The sequence below is a fragment of the Mastigoproctus giganteus genome, chromosome 10 (assembly GCF_048544385.1).
Source record: "Mastigoproctus giganteus isolate SK-2022 chromosome 10, ASM4854438v1, whole genome shotgun sequence".
Lineage (NCBI taxonomy): Eukaryota > Metazoa > Arthropoda > Arachnida > Uropygi > Thelyphonidae > Mastigoproctus > Mastigoproctus giganteus.
Genome location: NC_143584.1, coordinates 163,254,438 through 163,278,756, shown reverse-complemented (window position 1 = coordinate 163,278,756; position 24,319 = coordinate 163,254,438). Strand labels below are relative to the sequence as shown.

The window sequence follows — 24,319 nt, the reverse complement described above, 5'->3', positions numbered from 1 at the left end:
CCACCACCATCCTGAATTACGGCTAAACAATTGTCCAATACCAGTAGTAAACAGCATCAGATTTCTCGGTCTGATATTAGATAGTAAGCTTAACTTCCAAGCACATATCACATATCTACGAACTACTTGTCTAAAACAGTTGAACATGCTTCGATCAGTCTCATCCATGTCGTGGGGAGCTGATTGGTACTCCTTACTTCACCTCTACAAATCTCTGATCCGTTCACGCTTAGATTATGGTTCTCCCGTATATGACTCAGCTAGGAAAAGCACATTAGATCGGCTGAATGTCATCCAGCACAGTTTTTGTTGTTGTTTGGTTTTTAGGAGCATTAGCAACTAAGGCCATATTGCTCTGGGAATATGCGGTGGTCATTCCCTTGACCTTTCCGCATCCTCCCTATTTGGTGGTGACGGGCTCGAACCCCGGTCTAATCAAGAAGCATGTGCTACGCACTGCTGCTCCTTCCCACCTGGCTACGGAGACGCCTTTCCAGCACAGTGCCCTGAGGACTGCTCTGGGCGCATTCAGGACTTCTCCCATGCAAAGTCTTTATATCGAAGCCCACGAACCTCCATTACATCTTTGTAGAAAAACATTATTGCTTTTCTATGCTTCTAAGATCCAGAGTCTTCCATCGCACCCCAGTTGGGAGTATCTTTATCACACTCGGTGGGATTCCTTTTATGAGAATAAGCCACATGAAAATCGACCTGCTTCTCTCAGGATCAAAGATCTTATTCTAAGTTGGAACATTGATTTAGCTGATATTTTTCAGAACACAACTGCACATATTCCACCTTGGACGTATGTTTGTGCCTCACATGATACACATTTTCTCCAGTGGGGGAAGAATGTCATATCTCCCAATAACATGAGACAGTTGCACTCAGCTCATGCTACTCTTAACTCCGATTTCTGTAAAATATATACTGATGGGTCCAAAACTGATAGTATGGTAGGTGCTGCAGCCTGTTTTTCCTACAATTTCAGCCACACTACCTTTTTCATGCAGTGTCTTCACTACTGAACTTTATGCCATCAAGTTAGCACTTAGTAAGATTATTGAACTTTGCATCTCACCCGCAATAATTTACACGGATTCCCTCAGTGCTATCAATGCCATAAGGAAGAATTTCTCCTCTTCTCATCCTACATTGAAAGAAATTCATTTCCAACTATTTTCCTGTAGTGTGTCCAATCAGTCAATCTGCTTTTGCTGGATCCCTGGCCATTCTGGCATTCCGGGAAATGAAAGTGCAGACTTTGCCGCTAAACATCCTCAACCCACTCTCTCACAACATCCTCAGGTTCCATACACTGATTACAAACCTGTTATTCATAAAGCTTGTTACCACAACTGGTCACAGATATGGAAAAGGAATACTAACAGCAAACTTTACCAAATAAAACAAGAACCAAAGCTGTGGCTCTCTTGCTTCAGACCAAACAGACGTGAGGAAGTGGTGTTGCCAAGACTACGAATTGGACATACACATCATACCCATCTCCACTTGCTATTGGGAGAAATCCCACCTCAGTGTTCATCCTGTAACAGTCGGCTTACGGTCCGCCATTTTCTGCTTGATTGTCCCTTGCATTCAACCATCTGGTCAAACACTTTTCAATCAGTTTCCAGGCTTAACGTATCACCTGATTTATCTCATATCCTAGGAGGAAACAATGCAAATATTGAAGAACTTTTAATATACTTAAAATGTATTGGCCTATACAAAAGTATATAATTTAGCAACTATAAAGATAGGGTCATGCAATTAAACGATGAATAGACACAATTTGGCCTCAGATGCCCTTGTGTCTTTAAACCCAATAACAACAACATACGGACTTCAAACGTGGCATGGTAGTAAGTGCAAGACGTGCTGGAAAAAGCATCTCTGAAACGGCAGTTCTCCTGAACTTTTCACGCACCACAGTTTCAAGGGTGTATCGAGAATGGTGCAATGAACAGAAAACATCCTCCGTAGCCAGGTGGGAAGGAGCAGCAGTGCGTAGCACACTCTTCTTGATTAGACCAGGGTTCGAGCCCGTCACCACCAAATACGGAGGATGCGGAAAGGTCAGGGAATGACCACCGCATATTCCCAGAGCAATATGGCCTTAGTTGCTAATGCTCCTAAAAACCAAAAACAACAACAACGGCACTCCCGTGGAAGAAAATTGCTTGTTGAGGAGAAAGTGAAAGTTAAAGTGTGTTTAGGGTCCAACGGCACCAGGGGTTTCCCCCATCTCCGCGTAGTTTACATTGTGGGTGAACCAGTTGACTGGAAAAGCCAGAGATTTAAAAGTGTGTGGAAATTGTATTTGTGTGGTGTCGTGTACCGTTGTTCATCTGGTCATTTAGCCGCTGGACCCCTATTGAGGCCCAACGTTGCCCCACTTTCGCCCCGTGGAGGCAGACCAGGAACTCACTTGACTTAAGTTACTCTGGCAGGTCCTGCTGCTTAATTTCCTGAGATTTCAGCAGCTAGGACCTAAAAAAAAAAAAAAAATTGAATGTGGCCTTAGTTGCTAATATGGCCTTAGTTGCTAATGCTCCTAAAAACCAAAAACAACAACAACGGCACTCCCGTGGAAGAAAATTGCTTGTTGAGGAGAAAGTGAAAGTTAAAGTGTGTTTAGGGTCCAACGGCACCAGGGGTTTCCCCCATCTCCGCGTAGTTTACATTGTGGGTGAACCAGTTGACTGGAAAAGCCAGAGATTTAAAAGTGTGTGGAAATTGTATTTGTGTGGTGTCGTGTACCGTTGTTCATCTGGTCATTTAGCCGCTGGACCCCTATTGAGGCCCAACGTTGCCCCACTTTCGCCCCGTGGAGGCAGACCAGGAACTCACTTGACTTAAGTTACTCTGGCAGGTCCTGCTGCTTAATTTCCTGAGATTTCAGCAGCTAGGACCTAAAAAAAAAAAAAAAATTGAAGATATATAAGTGTGTATATATATATATATACACATGCAGTTGTAATTTATTTTTGAATGTTTGCATACAGCGCATAGCGTCCATGCATTCAAACGGCAAGAGCAGGGCAGTGGATATGATAGGCCGAGACTGGGCGAAAATTATTTTTGATTTGATTAATTTAGGATGTAGGGCGTTTACATCGTGTATAGATAGTGGGGGAGGAGAGGCAGAAGGCTGGGGGGTAAAGGTAGAAGTATGGAGGCGACAGAGTAGATGTCCCCAGGTGGTCAGTGAGGCATGTCCATGCCTCACCAGAAGGAAAAGGAGGGTCGGCGGAGAGAGGGGGGGACAGGGTGTCTCCCCTCTTCCCTGGGTTTGGGTTTAAAGTAATCGAGTCAGGTGCTCGATTTTGTTCGCCAACATGGCTTGGTGGCAGTAAACTGCACGATCCAGGTCGGTGTGTTCCTTTGAAAAGTCCAGGGTTGTGGTCATTGAGGAGAGAGGTCAGAGGAGGATGGCTAGAATTGTGCAAGCAAACATACAGGCCACAATGTCACACATCGCGTCAGAATACAACCTTGGTGCGCAGAACAAAATATCGCAACGGACAACTAGTCGCACTTTGTTGCGAATGGGCTACAACAGCTGACTGCCACATCGTGTACTTTTGTTATCAGTGAAGAACAAGAGAGTACGCCTTCTGTGGACACAGCAACACCAGCACTGGACTATCGAGGATTGGAAAACAGTTGCTTGGTCTGACAAGTCGAAGTTCCTTGTGCATCATGTTGATGGAAAGCTCAGAATTTGGTGAAAACAACATGAATCCATGGATTTGTCATGTCTGGCGACTAAAGTCCAAGGTGGTGGGGGCAGTGTTATGGTGTAGGGAATGTTTTCTTGGCACACGTCGGGTCCATTGTTACCCATATATTCATGTCTGAATGCCACATCATCCCTAAACATCGTTGCTGACCAAGTGCATCCATTCATGTTGACAGTTTATCCTCAGTCAGATGGTTACTTCCAGCAGGATAATGTGCTGGTGCACAAATCTCGAATCACTATGGAATGGTTCCAGGAATGTGACAATGACTTTTCTTTGCTGCAGTGGCCCGCTCAGTCCACGGATCTCAATCCTATTGAACATCTTTGGGATGAGCTGGAAAGGGTTGTTCACTGCAGGGTTCACCTCCGTTGAATGTCAAGGAACTGCGTGACACATGACACACTCATGTCTGCATGGTACTCCATTCCTGCACAACATTTTCAGCATCTTGTTCAATCCATGCCTACATAAATTCAGGCTCTTTTGAAAGCTAAAGGAGGCTCAACATGCTACTAGGTAGGTGTACCTAATAAAGTGGCAGCACAGTGTATGTACTGCACATAGGCCAAGAGGTAATTCATACTCTACACATCAGCAATTTTTCCCAGCTGTAAAGTGGAATATTTGCTTTCACTCACATGGACAGTAATCATTCCTTCACGCTTCTATGCATCGTTGCACAGTGTCATTTGACAAAGGAGTTTTGTTGATAGCTTGCTTCTCTCCAAGCATAATATTTGTAATTAACTATTTTGGTTAGCTTTATAAACTCTTCAGCAATAGTGTTACTTTTACCTGTTTTTGCTACGAAGAGTGCAACTTTGAATGATGTCTCTGAAGTTTTGGTGTCTTCTCTGCCCTTAACAAAAGCCATTGATTAAAGCATTATTCTGTGCTTGTTTTAAAAAACTCTATTGTTTGACCAGAGATTTTACCAGAGATTGTACTTAGTTTCAAAATACCGTAAAAGCTTTTTCAGAATTATGTAACAGACAATTACAGGGAATTGGTAAGAGGGTTGCTGGTCCGGTAAATCCCATTTTCAGATATTCATCATTGCACTCCCTGTTTGCGTTTTTCTTTGTTGGTGGCTTGTTCAAAATCATGAAACTCAGATTCATTTTTCCTGTTTAGGTTTACATTGTATTCTGAATTTTAATACTGACATTTTAGTAATGTTAAATTGCAGTGAAAGGTTAGCTATACAGTGAATAGATTATGAATAGAAATTCTTATTAAAGTGTTATAGTAAAAAACAATAGGAAATTGCAACAAACAGTCATCATGTATATAAGCTTACTAAATAGTTCTTTTGCAGATGTCTTATGAAACATGGTACCAGAACCACCGATATCAACTTGAACGTCACAGTAAATTATTGGAAGATTGGGTTCGTGAACGTTGGAGTTGGCTTCTAAGAGCTGTAGCAGAGGTATCACAATCACAACAAACTTACGAAGCACATCAGATGACCAGGCAGGAGTCACTTCGTCAAAGAACACAGTGTGAGCAGCTCCGGCAAAAGGTTGGTAAATGGAAATATTATAGAATATATTCAGTGAAAAATAGTAGATTTGAGATGGATTATTGGTATTTTAAAAGCAGAAGAGAAAGTTTCAGCAGCTTTAGTATTTCTGAATCCATACAGCTCTATTTAAATAATTTTGATATGCTTTCAAATGAATTCAAATTGCTTGTATTGAGTAAGCTGAATGTTAATGGTATCTTTCATTTGCTGAGACTACACACATGAGGGGGCATAAATTCAAGTTATATGGAAGCTTGCCTTCAGCCAGCGGGTAGTTGATTGTTGGAACAGGCTTCCATCTGTTGTTATGGAAGTGGATGGGCTGAATAAATTCAAGGGAGAACTAGACAAATTCTTGGAGGGTATGGATAGGCGAAATGGTTTTTTTTTGTTTTTTTTTTGGCTGATGCTATATAAGCTTGCTTTCTTGCATCATTTGCCATTACTACTATTGCTGCTGCTGCTGCTGCTGCTACTACTACTACTATTTTAGTTAATTGGAACTTTTTTTAGCAGTTCTTTTCACTGAACAAGTCAATGTTAGCTTAGTTTTCTGTCATTTTCTTAAACACTTTGAGCTTTCCTCACCATTGTTACAAAAAATGACAGTTTTTTTTTTTTTTTTGTTTGTTTTTATGGAAATGTCTGTAAAATTTATATGCTATGTACTTTAAATTCTACTTATATTTATTATAAGCTATGGAGGCATGAAGTGGTGGAATACATGTTTAGTCACCAGAGCAAAGTTCCAGCAACCCTCCCATTTCTTCCATCATGCAGTATGGTTGATGTCTTTTGAAGTTATGATGGGCATCATGGTGAGGTCCAATCTTCTTTACATTTCGAGAGTACAGATCTAAAACAGTTTTCATAGGCCGGCCACCAGATAGTTCACTGGACCAGAGCTACTGGTAACTCTCTAGGAGGCTTCTGGATTAGCTAGTGTATAATCTCACTGCTTCTACTCTACTGGAGGGAGTCAGAGTAAGTGTGTATGCAGGGGGCATTGTTGAGGCCATGTAATGTCAAGTAGCTGGGTATATTCTTACCATGTGTACGCCATATATAAAAATTTCATTACTTCATACAGCATGTCCTTGCCACCTTTTCTTACTTCTGAATACACCATGAATTGTCAAAATAACAGAACAAACTTATATGAGAAAAGATATAAACTTCCCAAACACTTCCTCTTATCTTTCTCAAATATATGTGGTCCCAGTCTCAATAATGTCCATTTTCACTTACAGTCTGCCAAACCCCATGTACTTTTTCTGACAGAATCCCAGTTATCAGTTGATGCAACAACTGCTCATCTCAGTTTTCCAAATTATTTACTGTATGATTACTCTCACTTCAAAGGTGGTAATTGTGCATATGTCCATTCTGATATTAGCATTAGTTGAGGCATATGATGCAAGAAAGCAAGCTTATACAACATCAGCCAAAAATAAAAAAAACCTTCCAATTTCGCCCATCCATTCACTTCAAATGTTTGTCTAGTTCAGCCTTAAATTTATTTAAGGCTGAACTAGACAACTTCCACAACAGATGGAAGTCTGTTCCAGCAATCAACTATCCGCTGGCTAAAGGCAAACTTCCACACATCAATTCTACAACTGTCTTTCCTCAATTTGAATCTATGTCCCCTCAGGTTCTTAGTCTGAGCAAGCAGAAGTTTCCCATCAGCATTGAGCCTGCTCAAACCATTCAAGGCATTATACACCTCAATCAAATCACCTCGCAGGTGCCTAGTCTCCAGATGCTGCAACTTACAGAACTTCAGCCTTTCTTTGTAAGCACACCCCTTTGTTGATATATTCCCTGTCAGATACTTAGTAATTTGGAATCTCCTCTTTTTGATCTTCTCTGGCCTAAAATCTCTCTACCACATTCTGTCAAATTCATCTGTTGTTCTCCTAACACCACTAATTACTTGGAACTCTATGACTTAGTCACTTTAAAACTTGACTTTCTCTAGTCCAAGTTTCCTAACAGTGAAGTAATTTTCCTTGGTGATTTTAATGTTCACAACTCCAGCTGACTTCCATTTTCAAGTCACACACACCCAGCTGGGCGAGATACTAAGGCTTTTGCAATTTCTTATTACCTCACACAGATTGTTCAGTTACGAGAATACCAGAAATCCTAACTATGTAGCCAACATGCTGGATCTTTTTCTCATAAACACTCTTAAGTACATGGTCAAAGTGAGTGATCCTCTGGGCACCTCAGATCACAACTTGGTGATGGTCTCTTCTCCAATGGAGTCTTTCTCTCATGGCCATTCTCAAACTCATGTTGTTTGGCATTACAAGAATGCAAAATGGGACAATCTGTGAAATTTTTTTTTCTTGTTTTCCCTGTTTGGATTACTGTTTGAAATCTGGTGTCAACATTTTCTCAGATCATGTCAGTAAAGTTATTCTTTTAGATATAAAATCCTTTATTCCACACTCCACCTGAAAATCCCATCCTTTCTCTAAACCTTGATTTTCCAATAAATGTTCTAAGGCTGCTCAAGAGAGGAATTTTGCATATCATAATTGGCTTGTTTCCAAATCTCCAGTTCATTTTCTGCCTACTCTAAAGCTTGCAACAATTGTAAAGCAGTTATTAATCAATCCAAACTAGATTTTGATCAGACTAAGAGTAGAACACTTGCTTCTTGTCCAAATGGTAGCCGAGCCAAATAATTGCAGACGGTCTTCAAGAGTAGCTCATGGTGTCTTGTCAATGATATACAGGAATTTTTCTAGAAGGGAAAAGGAGGTGATTATCCCCTTGTATAAGGCAATGGTCAGGCCACACCTTGAGTACTGTATACAGGTCTGGAGGCCTCATTTTAGGAAGGATGTGGAGCAAGTGCAGAGAAGGGCAACAAGATTAGTGAACAGAACAAAGGGTTACTCTTACGAAGAAAGGCTTAAGTTTTGCAAATTACAGTGTCTGGAGACTAGGCACCTGTGAGGTGATCTGATTTCAGTGTATAAAGCCTTGAATGGTTTGTGTATGCTCAATGCTGATGGGATTTTTCCTCTTGCTCAGAATAATCACCTGAGAGAGCATAAATTCAAATTGAGGAAAGACAGTTGTAAGATAGATGTGTGGAAGTTTGCATTTAGCTAGTGGGTAAATGCAAACTTTGTTCATATATTCTTGTTTTGCTGGAACAAACTTCCATCTGTTGTTGTTGAAGTTGATAGCTTAAATAGATTCAAGGCAGAACTAGACACACATTTGGAGTGAGTGGATGGGTGAAATTAGAAGGCTTTTTTTTTTTTTTTTTTAGCTGATGCTATATAAGCTTGCTTTCTTGCATCAGGTGCCTTTACTAATGCTGTAGCATTCTAGTCTCTTGGCAAAGCTATTGGCCACAATTTTAGCCCATCTTTGTTACCACCTCTGTCAAAACCAGGATGGTTCTGTTGCCACTTCAGCCAAAGATAAAGCTGACCTATTAGCATCCTGTTTTTCTTCCAACTCATGTATTGATGATCTTGGTAAACCAAGTCCCACCATTCCGAGTACACTCCATTCAATGCCTTCTGTCAAAATGATGTCAGAAGGATTTTGATCAATATTGTTGGTATTTCTCCACTTGTTCCTAAAACTTCTGCTCCTGAACTTACTCCTGTTCTGTGTCTCCTTTTGTCACTTTCTTGTTCCAAAGGTGTTTTTTCTTCTGCTTGGAAATTTGCTCATATCCAGTCAGTTCCTAAAAAGGGCAAAAATCCCGCCCATACAATTATCATCCCACTGCACTTATTTCTACTCTTTCTAAATTAATGACAAAATTAATTAATCACAAACTCTTATAAACTATCCAAAAACCTTCCTTCTGATCAACAATCACCAGTATGGATTCCATCAGTGTTGATCCACTGGTAATATTCTGCCTTATGTTACCCATCCACAGACAGATTCAATGGAAAAGTTTGGTGAAACTCAAGCATTTGAAAGGCTTTTGAAATGCTTGAGTTTGAGATGTCAAAAGTCAAAAGCAATGCCCTTTTCAAAGGCATTGCTTTTGACATTTCAAAGGCGTTTGATCATGTTTGGCATAAGTCTTCTAAATAAGCTTCTGTCTTATGGTTTACCAACTGTTTTTTGTAATTGGGTATCCAGTTTCCTCTCTGACTGCTCACTGCAGGTGATGGTAGATGGCTGGCTTCTTACTTCTCCAGTAATGCTGCTGTTCCCCAAGGTTCAGTTCTTTCTCCCACTCTTTTCCTATTGTATATTAATGTTCTTCCATTGACCAGAAATCGTATATCCATAGTTTTGCTGATGATAGCACATTGCATTCCACCTTCTAGTTTTAAAAACCTTGCCAAGCACAAACAGCTGCAACTTCTCAAATATTCACTACTAATTCCTTAAATGCTGATCTCCACTAATTCTTCAGTGGAGCAAAGATAACTTAGTTGATTTTAATCCTTCTAAAACTCAGTCCTGTCATATCTCAAAAAAGGATTTTCTGCTGCTATGCTTATCTTTGATGACACTCTGATTTCTAGGCAAGATCATATATCTCTATTGGGGATTACTCTGACTTCAAATGTCTCTTGGCATAAATAAGCACATTACAAATATTGCTTCCTCTGCAACTAAAAAACTGAGTTTTCTCTTTCACTCTCGACGTTACTTTTCTTCCAAAGATCTGTTCGATATGTACAAATCACAAATTAGCCCTACCATGGAATATTGTTCAGACATGTGGGGTGGTGCTCCCAAAACTTCTCTCAGGCTTCTAGATTCCATTCAAAAGAGGCCAGTTAGGTTAATTAATGACTCATCTCTAACAGTCTCTCCACTCTGTCTCAAGATGTTTTGTTTCTGCTGCATGCCTCTTCTGTAGATACTTCCACGAGCAACTGTTCTTCTGAATTGGCTTCTGTAATTCCAGCCCTCTCTTCCAAAGCCGTCTGATCACATGCCACAACCAATCAACATTCTTTTACTGTCCAACTTTAAACTCGCAGAACCGACTTTTCTTCTTTCTTATTTATTCATTTAACTTCCATTTTTTGGAACAACCTTCCTTCATATATATTTCCTGAAAATTACAATCTTAAATTATAAGAGAAAACCTCATACCTTTATTGTAGGACTGTAATTCTCTCAACACTCAATCGCATATAAATGTATTCTTATGTGAATTAGCATACCACGATGTATTCTTATGTGAATTAGCATAGCATTAAATCAATTTATGATTTTTAAAAAAGCTACGTATTAAAATCATCAGGTATTCAATACTCATATCCAACCTAGTGCGTCGAAGATTCATGGAAAGTTGCCAGCCATCAACCCCCTAAATCAACCAATAACATATGCTAATATGAGAATTGAAATAATCTTGACACCATGAAATAAATATACATCATAAATATAATTTTGACTTCTTGTGAACATGGAAATGATCCAAATAAGTTTAGTCCCTTAAAGGAAGTTTTAGACAATTTTAAAGCTTAAATTACACTACCCAGCATGAATTTTATCTCCAGCAAATCAATGGTTGTTTCTGGTCAAGTTTTTATGTATAGAATTTAAAATCAATCATAAAAATTTCCTATCACATATCACATAATCTAATTATCTATCTATATCTTAAAAAGGAAGTTTTAAGATATAGATAGATAATTGGATTCTATACAAAGATATCATTACTGTTTGAATTACAATTTTTAAACTTATTAACTTTTGGTTGGTTTTGTTTTTGGGTTAAAAGTTAAGCAAGTACATCATTACTGTTCTTGCAATGCAGTGTATTTTGATTTTGATGCGCTTTTCCAGACAAGTCTTTATTTTTATTAATTTTATTACACCATTCAGCTGTTCAATATCTAGCGTATGATAAACTACGCTACAAGAATTCACCTTCTGTTCAAATTTACCAATTGCTTTTACTGTTTTTAGGTTAATGCATTGTTAAAATGGAGAAGACGAAGCACAGAACTTGCGTCAATCACACAGACAACTTCTGCTATGTTTGTGGATAGTTAACCCCAAAAACTCAGAGAAAGAAAATATACAATGTCACAAAAGTTGCATATTCATTGTACTTCGGCTGCAAGATCAGTGACCAAGAAAAAATTGGGCTCCACATATCCATTGTATTACTTGTACAACGAACTTAAGACTGTGGTTATATGGCAAGCTATGGGAGAGCATTACCTTTTGCCGTCCCTATGGTGTGGCGTGAGCCCAAGAATCATTTCGATGACTGCTATTTCTGCATGACACAAATTAAAAGATATTTCCAAAAAGAGCAAGCACTGCATCAAATATCCAAATATCCTATCCATATATCCAAATTAGGCCAGTGCCACACGGTAAAGAACTGCCAGTACCTGTGTCACCAAAATCTTGGGAGATTGGAAGTAGTGACGAAGGTACAGAAGGAATTGTTTTACCAGATGTCGCAGAACCATGCACTTCACATGATTTGGACTACAAGCCAGAAAAAGAAAAGGCCCACTTGATCAGAGACTTGGGCTTATCCAAAGAGAAGGCTGAATTACTCAGATCCAGACTACAACAGTGGAACTTACTCGCCAAAGGTACAAACATTACAATATACCATAAGCGAAATGAAGAGTTTTCAATGGAAAACAACATGTGTGTCTGCAAAGATGTCGTTGGTCTTATGCACGAACTGAACATTGATCACAGTACCTCTGAATGGCATTTGTTCATTGATGCGTCAAAGCTAAGTTTGAAAGCAGTATTGCTTCATAATGGAAATACTTTACTATCAATTCCTCTTGTTCATGCTGTTGGCCTGAAATAAACTTACGATAGTATGTCCCAGATTCTTGCTGCTATATGTTACAATGATTATGGTTAGAATATTTTTGGCGATCTCAAAGTGATTAGACTGCTTGTTGGGTTGCAAGGTGGTTTCACTAAATACTGTTGTTTCCTGTGTTTGTGAGATAGTCGTGCAACAGCCACTGGGACAAGAGAGATGAATATATTCCCAGCAAAAGCAGTGTAATAAAGAAAAACCTTTTGATCCACAAAAAGTTTTCTTCCCCCTTTACACATCAAGAATTTCAAGACAATTTCAAGCCACATCAAGACTGGTTAAGAATTTCACTAAGGCACTGGATAAAGAAAGCTGGGGATTTGCTTATTTACTGAAAATGTTTCCAAATTTATCTCATGCAAAGCTGAAGGAAGGAATTTTTATAGGTCCTCAAATAAGAAGCCTCGTAAAAGATGAAGAATTTCAAAGAAACCTGAATGATGTTGAACTGACTGCATGGAGATCTTTCAAGGCTGTGGTATTCCTCATGGATTCCTCAGAAAGAGAAAAGAAGAGAACTATGAGCAACTGGTGACAAACTTGCTGAAATGTTACGAGAACATGGGGTGCCGAATCATTGAAAATGCATTTCCTTCATTCCTATTTGGATTTCTTTCCTGAAAAATTAGCAGATGTCAGTGATGAACAAGGAGAGTGCTTCCACCAGGATGTATCTCAATGTAAAAATGATACCAAGGTCACTAGGACTCTGCCATGATGGGAGATTACTGTTGGTTCCTTAAACAGGAAAGCAATCTGGAGTATAAAAGGAAATCATTGAGTGGGAAACATGTCTAAGTAACATATATCATGTGTAATAATTACAACCATGTATGCTGATATTGTATAAAAACAAGGAATTTAAAAAATGCGTATATCTTTTGATGTAGATGTGACAGAAGTAAGATTGATATTTTCATAATCAGGACATTAATTTTGTTCAGAATAACCAACTTTCATTCCAGAGGTATGATAAAAAAAAAATTTTGTCAGGTAGTGTTATTTGTAAATTGATGTATAGTTAACTCGTGGTAACCAGATTTTCAGGAAGTTTTAGACAACTTTAAAGTTTCAATTATCTGTAAATTGATGTATATTTATTTCGTGGTGTCAAGATTATCAAGATGATTTCAATTCTCATATTAGCATACGTTATTGGTTGCTGGCTGTCGACTTTCCGCGAATCTTCTCGATGTGCTAGGTTGGATATGAGTATTGAATACATGGTGATTTTAATACGTAGCTTTCTTAAAAACCATAAATCAATTTAATTAACATGGTACACTAATTCACAATAGAATACATTTATATGCGATTGAGTGTTGAGTGCGATTACAGTCCTACAATAAAGGTATGAGGTTTTCTCTTGTAATTTAAGATTAATAATAATAGGACATATTGGGCTTTATTGCTCTTTCATTTTTGATTGAAAATTACAATGTATAGAAGTTCGAGTATCTTCTTTCTTCTCGACCTACAACCCATGCATGGTGTAAGTACTATAGGTTCTAAATACCCCTAGTGTTTGGGGTTTTCATTAAAAAAAAACACACATATCTCTTAGAATTGGTATGTGATCAGAAAATGATTCATAAATATAAAAATCGCTTGAATTTTAACAGAAGGGCAATCTGTTTAAACTGACAAAATTGACTTAGCGTGAATACAGCACATTTAATATGCCACTCTTTGCTGATCCTGTTGAACACCGATTTCCAATAGGTGTGGTACCTGATAGGTTCTTTCACCCAATTACTCCACAAAAACCATAGAAAATTACTTCAAAACAGGTTAAGTAAAAGTGTGTCTATATTTAGGAGAATAGAAAAAGTTGCAGCTTTTAATCTGCAACTAAGAGTTAGCATGGGATTTATATTTCAGAGCAACACCACTGCTGGGTTAAGCTTTTTCTTGTGGGACAATGCCCTGTTATGAAAAAAAGGTCATTCATAAAGCCATTCACAAAGAAAAGTGGAACCAAGGTCTCAACTTTAAATTTGCAAAACACAGCATCCTCAGTATATCTGAAGTTTTTCCCTTATCAGAAACTAAGTCACCTTCCCTGCCACATCCTTGGTGCTACTTATTCTCTTAGTTTTGAAGGAAACTCTGTTTTCTTCCATAGATTGACCATTGTCTGAACAGGAATTTACACCATAAAACTGCTTAGAAATATATATTTTCATAAAATAGTAGTGCCATTTTTGTTATCAGTAATTCTTCATACTTTGAGTAATTGATTGTATTATGTTGTGCATTGAATCAAATTATCATTGCAAACAACTTGGGTAGAGGTTCAGTTCAGTGGCAGCATATAAAACTATCCTTGCCAAGCAGGTCGAAATATACAGTTATAATTGTACAGCAGTTACTTATTTTAGATAGTGCAATATCATGGTAACTCGTTGTGAAGATATTCACAATATGAGATGTACTTAATGATGCCAATTCCTAGTTACTTAATAGCTGGCTGCATGGAGAAATGATGCACTTGCACTAACTTACCTGTCAGTTATTACTTATATTGGTGCCTCCGTAGCCAGGAGCAGCAGTACGTAGCACATGCTTCTTGATTAGGCAGGGTTCGAGCCCGTGACCACCAAATACGGAGGATGCAGAAAGGTCAGGGAATGACCACAGCATATCCCCGGAGCAATATGGCCTTAGTTGCTAATGCTCCTAAAAACCAAATAACAACAACAATTACTTAAATTAAGATTGCGCGGCCTATTTATTACAAATAAAAAAAAGTTTGTACATTAATTATATTATGTAAAATGTGGAAACTATGTAGATACGAATGCAAGTTCAGGTACCACTATATGATGTTGATATTACTTCTGCTTTCCCCTACTGCCCATTGTTGAAAATTCTGAAACCAGTCACAACACTTTCTTTGAGTTTTTAATGCATAACGGATCAGTTATTACTTATATTAAGATCGTACAGCCTATCTATCTCAAATAAAAGTTTATACATTAATTCTATTATATAAAATGTGGAGACTATGTAGATACGAATGTGCATTCAGTTACCACTATATGGTGTTGATATTACTTCTGCTTTCTTCTACTTCATTGTGGAAAGTTCTGAAACCAGTCACAACACTTCCTGTGAGTTTTTAATGCATAACGGATTTGCCCACTGGGTAATGTTTTGTGATTAAAAATGAAATTAGTTACTTTAGTTGACTTGTGGACAAATTTAGTCATTTCTGAAAGAGCCTAAGCCCAAGCTCTGTCATAGGAGCAACAGTAATAGCAGAAAAGCATAATGCAGAAAAGTTTTAATTTCTCAGACATAAACAGTGAAGGAAGAAAAAGATTTGGGAGTTATGATACAGGCAGACATGAGTTTCTATAAGCAGTGTAGACAAGTGGGAAGAAAGGCCCATGTATCCTATTGGTAATTATAAGATTGCATTTGGAATACTCTACCCAAGTATGACCGCACCTAAAAAAAGACATTTTCTTGAAAGGGTCAGAAGGAGAGCATCTTGCTTGGTAAGATCTGCAGAGGGTGTCCATACAAGGAAATACTTTTAATATGCATGCTACAGAGCTTGGCAACCAGTCATCTTAGTGGGAACTGGATTAAGGTCTATAATGCTCTAACCGGGAATAGTAAAATGAATGAAAGTGAAATTTTCACTGTTATAAATGATCCTTGAACTAGGGCATCATAAATCGAGTTTATGGGGAAAGAAGTTTAGACTGGATTGTAGAAGATTTTCTTTTAGTCAGTGAATTGGTAATTACTGGAATAAATTACCTCTATTCTATTACTGCTGCATGAGTAGTTGAGGTAACGGCAACTAGGCCATTACCGCAACTACTCATGTAGCAATAATAGCAGTGATATAGATTCAAAGGTCAAATGGGTATTTACTTATGTCAGTAGAGAAACACATGGTTAGTTTATTTTTTTCTTATTTTTATTTTTTTATTGATTATTATTATTATTTATTTTGGCTGGTGCAGCAAAAGCCTATGGCTTCCTTATTTACCATAATAGATATTTACTATGTCTATATGACTAATACTTGTAGTAATAAGACTTTAATTATACAAAATAAAATAAATAAATAAATTTTCTGTTTATACTCCGGCACGACAACCAAGTCAGTAGAGTTTACAATAAATCATCAATACAAATATTTATCGTATTTAGTGGTCACGAGCTTGAACCCCTGGTTAACTCAAGGAACGCATGCTATGCACTCTCGCTCCTGACCACTGGGCTACATCAGGCCTATATGTGTTGAGACCAGTTTCGTGGCCCTCGAATAGGAAGAAAAGGGAGGGGAAGAACAGGAACACACCTTGCAGTAATAGCATCAAATACCAGAAAATGCCATCTGATAGCTTTCTGATTAATGACAATCACTGTTTAAGTTAAGTTTTATATTCATCTTACAATTGGTAAAATTTTGTAATATATATATAATATAACATATCAGAAAAAAAAAATTAATACGAATCTGTTTACACTCCATACCAATCTACTTTGCATTTTTGTTGATCCTTTAATTAATAGATAGAACATTGGAGAAAGGAGAAGGAAACAGAAAGATTACAGCAAGCAGAGTTAGATGCACAAAGAAAGATGGCTCTTAGAGTAGTACAACAGCGCCAAGCAGCTAAAGAAGAATACAGAAGAGAAGTAGCCCGACAGCGTTTACGAGCATATTATGAGGATCGCCTTCGCTTGCAAAAGGAAAGTGAAGAAACTCTTCAGCGTCGTTTAGATGAAATGAGACGGATTGCTAAAGAACGTTCAAAATATGACAGAGAGAGGTAAAGAGTGTTTTATGTGATATTTATATTTTGTGAAATTAAGATTTATGTCAGTCAGGAATTCAGAAGTTTTAGAAAAATATTATGTAACTATTAAATAAAATATATAATCATATCTCATTAGAAAAATTTAAATAGATAATTTAAATTTTCTCTTTATGGGAAATTTGCTTTCATATTGCAGCACAAATGGGCATGTGAGATGGATATTCCCACCTCACTATTTCTCATTTTTTCCCCTTAATGGATAATGTCATAAAAACTCTACAAATATGTCAATACATACTTTAAAAAAAATTGCAAACATAATTGGTTACACTAGCTGATTTTCACACTATCATAATAAATAACAATGGTGACCTTTAACAATATGCCTTAAGAAAATAAACCTGCTCGAATAAGACTTCAAGAGCTAATGTGGCATTAGAATGTGCACATTAACAATGCGTTTCGCGAATCTTGTGAACCAGACCCTCTCCATAGTCACGAAATATTGCTTCTACTGACTTCAAATGGTTTATTAAAATAAGCAATGATACAAAATTAGTGATTAGATAAAATTAAAGTATTTTAAAGAATTTGAAATCACTGACTAAATATAATAAAATAAAACAAGCTTATATACAATTAAATTATAAGATAAACCAACTGGATAAAAGCACTAAAACATACATGCACTGTATATAAGAAGCTTTCGAGGTGGCGAGCCTCTTCTTCAGCTTGATAAAGATCAAGGACATGAACTAAATATATATATATATTACAAAGGAAAATCATATGCATGTGTGAACAATCAATACCTGTGCATCAAGCATAATGGAATAAAAAGGAAAAGGGGAAAGAGGAGGGAAGGAGAAGTAAGAACAATAGATGTTAACCATCAGACTCTGTGTTGTTACTGTAATAAGTAGCATCCCTATTGTTAACTTGCTGCCTCCATAATAGGATGAATGCGGGTCCAGCTCTACGATTAATGGGGGTACCCACTGTTGCTATATGAAAGGTCTCTCTATTCATGGCAGATAGTATGTATCATGAGCTTAATCCAGAATTTAAACGTTAGACTGGAGGTCATAATTAAAGTGCCGCTCACTCCAATAATGCTCAGAAATGGCTGAGATGCCAAAATCAGCTTGTTGTATAGCTCCCTCATGCTCAGAAATTCAATTGACTAACCTGCGTTTAGTTTCCCCAATATAACAGCACCCTCTCCATTTTTGTAAATGGGGAAAGCACTCTATAGCAGACACATTTAACGATGCATGTGGCACACATATCAATAAATTCCCATTGTATACAAATATGCTGATGAGTCTAAAACAGGCACAGCTTTAGCTGCAGCAAGCAGCAGTTTTTGCTACTTTCACCATCTCTACACCACTCCCAACTGAATGCAGTGTATATACTATTAAGTTTTGTGCAATTAAAGTAGCTCTAGATCATATCACTGTTTTTCCTATTACCCAATAGGAAATAGGAAACTGTTTAATTTAAACAGTTACCTTGAGTGCAGTAACTGCCCTACAACACAACTTTCCACTCTCTCATCCTGTTATTAAACAGAATGGGAGAGTGGAGACTTGTTTACATCATGTTCTGTCACTCATGATCCTGGGTGATACAACATGATGGAAAATGCTAATCAGCAAAATTTCAAGAATTGTGGTCTGCCCTGGATTCCAGTGCACAATATAATGAAAATGCAAGTCAGGCCATTAAGCATCCACTCAGACATGCTCTGTTACAATAGAGGGTGTCTGATTAATAGAGGACATTTGACTATGAAAGTTTTATCCAAGGTGAATGCAACAGTGAATGGAAGTGGCAGTTTTATAGCTATTTTGGAAAACTTTAATATTGATGAGTGCAGTAACTGCACTACACTGTGTTTTTCTCTTCCCCCCTCTCTTCCTGTTATGAAACAAATCTGACCTTGGGGTGATTTGCTGTGCAACTTACCAATCAATGAAATTCTTCTAGATTCCAGGACACACTGGAATTTGGCAAGTGTATAATGACTAGAATTTGTTTCATTTGTGGATTCAGTGCAGAACTACCACTGCATGCCAGCTGGTAATGTCAAGGTTGCCAGGCCATTGTGATAAGGTTATTATCTCATCACTATGGTAATACAAAGCAATTAAGTTGGGAAAGACAAGGAAAATTTTATGTATATAGGAACAGTCTTTAATGAAGATCAAAGATTAGACATGGAAATAAACAACAGGATAAGTCACGGGGAGTGTAGAAATTAAACAAATTCATTTTCAGCAAAAGTGAAATTTGCCAAAAGATTATATTAGCTGCTTATAACAGTTTTTAAACCAATTTTAACTTATGGAGCTAAGAGCAGAGTAAGAAATAAAGGAATTGATCTAGAATTTCAGAAATGAGAGTTTCAAGAAAAATAAATGGAACAAACAGATGGAAGGAATGTTAAGACTGCATTACAAATGACAAAATAAGAAAAAATCTTGGGGTGTAACAAATATCCAATCAAAGGTAAGTGAAATGAATATGTAGAAAAGATGGGGATAGGGAGATTAGCTACATGGATACCTGAAGCAAAAACCAGTGGGCCTAGAGGCAGACTATGAGGAAGGTGGATTGATAGTGTCAGCAAAGCATTAGAGGAAAGAGTGCTTACTCTGACAAAAGCACAAGATTTAACAGGAAATAGGATAGCATGGGATCAAATAGTGAATGGAAGGTTATTATTCCAGAAGGGCTGACCCACTCACTAGGTGCAACAGCTTTAGATGATGATGATGATGGTTACTAATTGTAATACAACAGAAAGAAATAATCCTTATTTTTTAGTATATATATATATATATAGTAGAGCAGTTTATTTTTCTTTCTTTCTCAGCTGCAGATTTACTTATAAATTTATCTGGATATTTTGGGGAACTGTTGGAAGTATGTTTTTATTAATGCTTTACGTTTATGTTATCATTTTACTAAAGAGGTAAAATTCTTAATACAGAGTGCGTTACCGTACTGAGTTGTTTTACCAACATCAGAGAGAGCGACGGGAACGACTAATAAAACTTAGGCAGGAAGAGAAATTAAGACAGCAACGTGTTGCAAGTCTTCGTAAGCAGGTAATAAAACGTTTCAAATGGATACTTTCATTGTTTTATTTTCAAAAAAAAAAAAGTATTTCTGGTTGTGAAAATCACTGTATTTAATGTGAAATTTTGCATAAAATTTGCCAAATTCATTATATAGAGATTAATTATGGACATAAAAATAATACATCCTTAATGTTACAATGTTGCATTTGGCTGAGGGATTATTTTTCATGATATAACTATAAATTTGGTACTTCATTCACCAGTGATAAAAGTAAAATGAGCATTTTAAAATTTATTTGATTTAGTTATTTATTTTTTAATTGATATACAACTGTACTTCTTAAAAATCATTCATAAAACTAACAGTTTTAGACTTGTGAAACTTAATTATAAAATTATTACTCCTAAAATTAGCAAGTAGTATTAATTAACAGACCGTTATAACCTTTTAAACTACAATAGTAATTCAACAAATAAACAGCAATTTATTTGTAGTTCAAATTAATGAATTAAAGAGCTTTTATTTTATTTTATTTCAATTCATTAGTTGAACATCTAAATGAAATATTTGACATGCCATTTTAAGTTTTCTGTATATGGCACAAATAGTTGCTAAATCATTCATGTCATGTGTGGCTGATATCAAATAGTATGCATTAATTTGTTATTTTAAATACTGAAGGAGTAAAATTTTCAGAACACCATAGTAGAATAAATTGACAATATGATGAAGCATGTATTGCTGAAAGAAAAGTTTATGAATGGAACAAATGCAAAAGGAATAAGGCATTATCTGCACTTAAAAAAAAAAGTGAGACATTACCACTGATTACAAACCTCTGGAAAGTAGGTCTTTTTCATGCACTGTATTCATCATAATAATAACATTAAGCAGAATGTAACACTTAGGAGAATTATTCTGCCATATTTCATCAGTGAGACAAGTGAAATAACAAAACTGTTAGTAAAAATTTTTAAATTGACTAGATTAATCAATTCCCCAAGCAAAATACTGTTATAAATAAAAGGAATACCTCACAAAATATGAATTCAAGTAGAGTGCCAAGACCTTTATATACCTTTATGTATCTTTATATTTAAATTCTGTAGAGGAAAATTACCATTTTTTATTTCTGCATAGCAAATGAGGAAGAGAACACAAATCACTGTGCTTTGAATAAAAGTAAGCCAGTCTGAGTGCTGCTTACACAGCTGAATTAGAACCAGGATACTTTTCCTGTAAGAGCTGCAAAGGTTACTAAATGCAAAGATGCCTTAACTACATTCCATAACTTTGGTTTTGTGCAGCCCTGGAACTTATTTTTTCTAAATAGTAAGTCTGTACTCCTAAGGAGTGCACATGCTTTTAGAAAGCTGTCATGGTTTCTTGGAATGATAATTATATAAATCTCTTTTAAAATTTAAATTATTTAATGGAAATTGAACACACTGACAAAAATAAGATAAAGGAGATGCTTTTACCACCCTGTAGATTATTATCAGTATTAATTAAAGCAACTAATGCAAGGAAAACCAGGCTTATTCAGCATCAGCCTTTAAAAAAAAAAAAAATAATAAAAATATCAATCTAGTTCCATCGAGGTATCTCTACATCTGTGAAAACCAGATGGTTCTGTTGTCACTTCAGCCAAGGATAAATTTACGTAAGCTCTCCAAAATTAGTTTGTTCTTCTCCAAATTCTACAAGATTAGTAATTTATTGCAAATTAATTTAAGTGCATGTCTGCTAGTTTGTGTCTCCAAAGAAAGAAAAGACATTTCTCATTAGTGAATTATACAAAGCCTTTCAAAGCCTGAAATATAAGTCAAGTCACCATTGCAGACATCTGTCTTAAGACTTTGCAACTCACAAAACTGAAGTCTTCTTTACATCAATAAGCTTGTTGCTCTTTGCTGTATTTTTTTTCCACCAGATCCACATCCTTTCTATACTGGGGATTCCAGTTTCATACCTGTTTATAATACTTAGGATATTGACTAACCAAGGCTTTATGCAATGGAATAATTACCTCTTTTCCCCTCCTAACAAAATTCCTGTACATTAAAGATTATATAGCATGTTCTGTTCAAGCAGTCTGTCTGCACTGTTGAGAGAACTTGTTGCATTATAGAATTACTCTAAAGTCTTTTTCATTGTCAACTGTCCTAATTTTGTTGCTTCCCTAGTGATAAGATAATCTAGAATTACTGTTAATCCAAGTGCAGAATCTTACATTTCCCACTATTGCACTTTAACTGCCATTTTCCAGACCAACTGACTGATCTGACTTCATTACTGCCTTCCCAACTTTTGTATTTTGTTAGGAGAAGAAAAGAGGTAATTATTCTATTGCATAAAGCCTTGGTCAGAAAACATTAACATTAAATTTGTTATGCCTTCATCACAGTCATTAACAAATGTCAGAGACAGTAAAGGATCTAGTACTGAACCCTGTGGAAGCCACATTCCGTCTCCTATCACTTACCCAACCTTTTATCCATCATATTGCCTTCCCACCAATAGCATATTGTTCCAGTTTAGGAAAAGGCATTCATGGGGGATGGTATCAAAAGCCTTACTAAAGTCTAAATATACTATGCAAAATTATATAGAATTATTCTTTGTATTCAATTCTTTAGTGGCAGCCTCATAATAGTTTATATTAGAATAGTTAGACATGATTTCCCTTTAACAAACCATGCTGTGTTTATTATCAAATTCCATTTCTGTCCAGGTAATCTTGCAGTACATCTTTAATTATGGGTTCCACAGTTTTCCTTGCCAATGGTGTTTTGTTGTGTATTTTGGGATTGGTGCCACCATTGTGCCCAGAATTAAATTTAGAACCACCTTTGTAAACTGTAGACATTTGAACATCTCCAGTATGCTGGGGCATCACCTGAGTCCAGAAATGTGTACATTATAATAGATGGAGATTTTGCAGTATCTTACTGATGATAATTTCCCTATTGATCCATTTTCAGTGATCACGTGATTGGTAATTCTCAATAACGTGATTGGTAATTCTCAATAATGTTATCTATGCTAATATTACTGTCGAGCAGCCTAAAAGAATGCTTACATATAAATATTGATGCATTTAGCTCATCAGCCATTCATCTGGGGGGTCAGTAATGTTACTAAAGCTGTCTTATAGTGGACCAATATGTGTTAGAAAAGCAAAAAATTCTTTTAATACCTTTTGTCCTTTTATTTCAGTCTCTTCATTTCAGAGCCTGCCTTAGAATGTTTTACTCCCTGATTATTTATGTAACATTTAGAATCAGTGATGATGAAAATGCATTATTACATGTATATCTGCTTATCACTAAATTTATAATTACTGATATTCATGATGGCAGTTGCGACTATCAGTGATTAAAGTTTTTAGATTTTATGAATCTTGTTTATTAATTGATTTTACTTAATCTCAACCTTAAGATTAATTTACACATCACTACAACTATTGCACTAACGGAATTAAACTGAAACTTACTTAATCTTGAGATTAAGTTCTAGATTACACACCCTTGATGTGGTGAGGGGACTTCCCAGTGATGCTTCTAGTCCTCCAGATTGGCATCACAGGGATCCCACAGCCTAAGTTCTAGGCCAAGGGTAGCAAACCTTTTTAAGGGTACATGTCAAAATTAGTTGAATCTTTTAAAAAACTACCCTTGCATGCCCAGAACACAAAATTGGCTAAATTGCGTGCCAAAATTAGCTAAATATTTTAAAAAACTATCCTCTCGTTTCAGAACACAAAATGCATAATGCTTTATTATCCTTCTTAATCATACCAAATTTTTCACTCCAAGATTCTTGAAGTTCTCTGCTACTCCCCTCTTCATTTGAACGTTTGTGTTTCTTTTCTGGTTGAGCTGACATTCTAAACAATCTGTAAAGGGCAAATAGCAATTAAAATATTTATAAGAATTTATAGGAATTAATGAAGAATAATCTCCAATCACCATGCCACATACAAACCATAATTGACAATGAAGGAGGCTACACTAAATACTGAATGTGGATAATATATCTCACATAACTTTACCAATAACTTATGTTCTGAATAAATGTGAAATATACAAATTTTTTTCTTAATTTTGTTTCACAATTTTGTCAGTATATCTCACCACTCCGATTTCAAACAAATCACTGCATGAAGTTTGAAGTTTTTTTGGGACGCTCTGAATTCCACGTGCCCAAAAAAATTATACGCGTGCCACTTTGGGTATGCATGTCATCGGTTTGCCACCCCTGTTCTAGGCTAACACCATAGGAATCTGGCATGTTTGCCGTGTGCTGCAACCCATAGAAATTTGGATCAGGGATCCTGGTGGTTGATTGG

The 24,319-nt window shown here is 36.6% G+C and overlaps 1 protein-coding gene across 1 annotated transcript in view; it reads left to right on the top strand.

The window, feature by feature from the left end:
• LOC150079441 (coiled-coil domain-containing protein 148-like) overlaps positions 1–24,319 on the top strand; it is a 182,551-nt gene that overhangs the window by 47,879 nt on the left and 110,353 nt on the right. Inside the window, exons 6-8 of the mRNA XM_090383071.1 lie at positions 5,071–5,281; positions 16,635–16,890; positions 19,877–19,994. Coding sequence (XP_090239197.1) covers positions 5,071–5,281; positions 16,635–16,890; positions 19,877–19,994 — 585 coding nt within the window. The remainder of the gene's footprint in view (positions 1–5,070; positions 5,282–16,634; positions 16,891–19,876; positions 19,995–24,319) is intronic.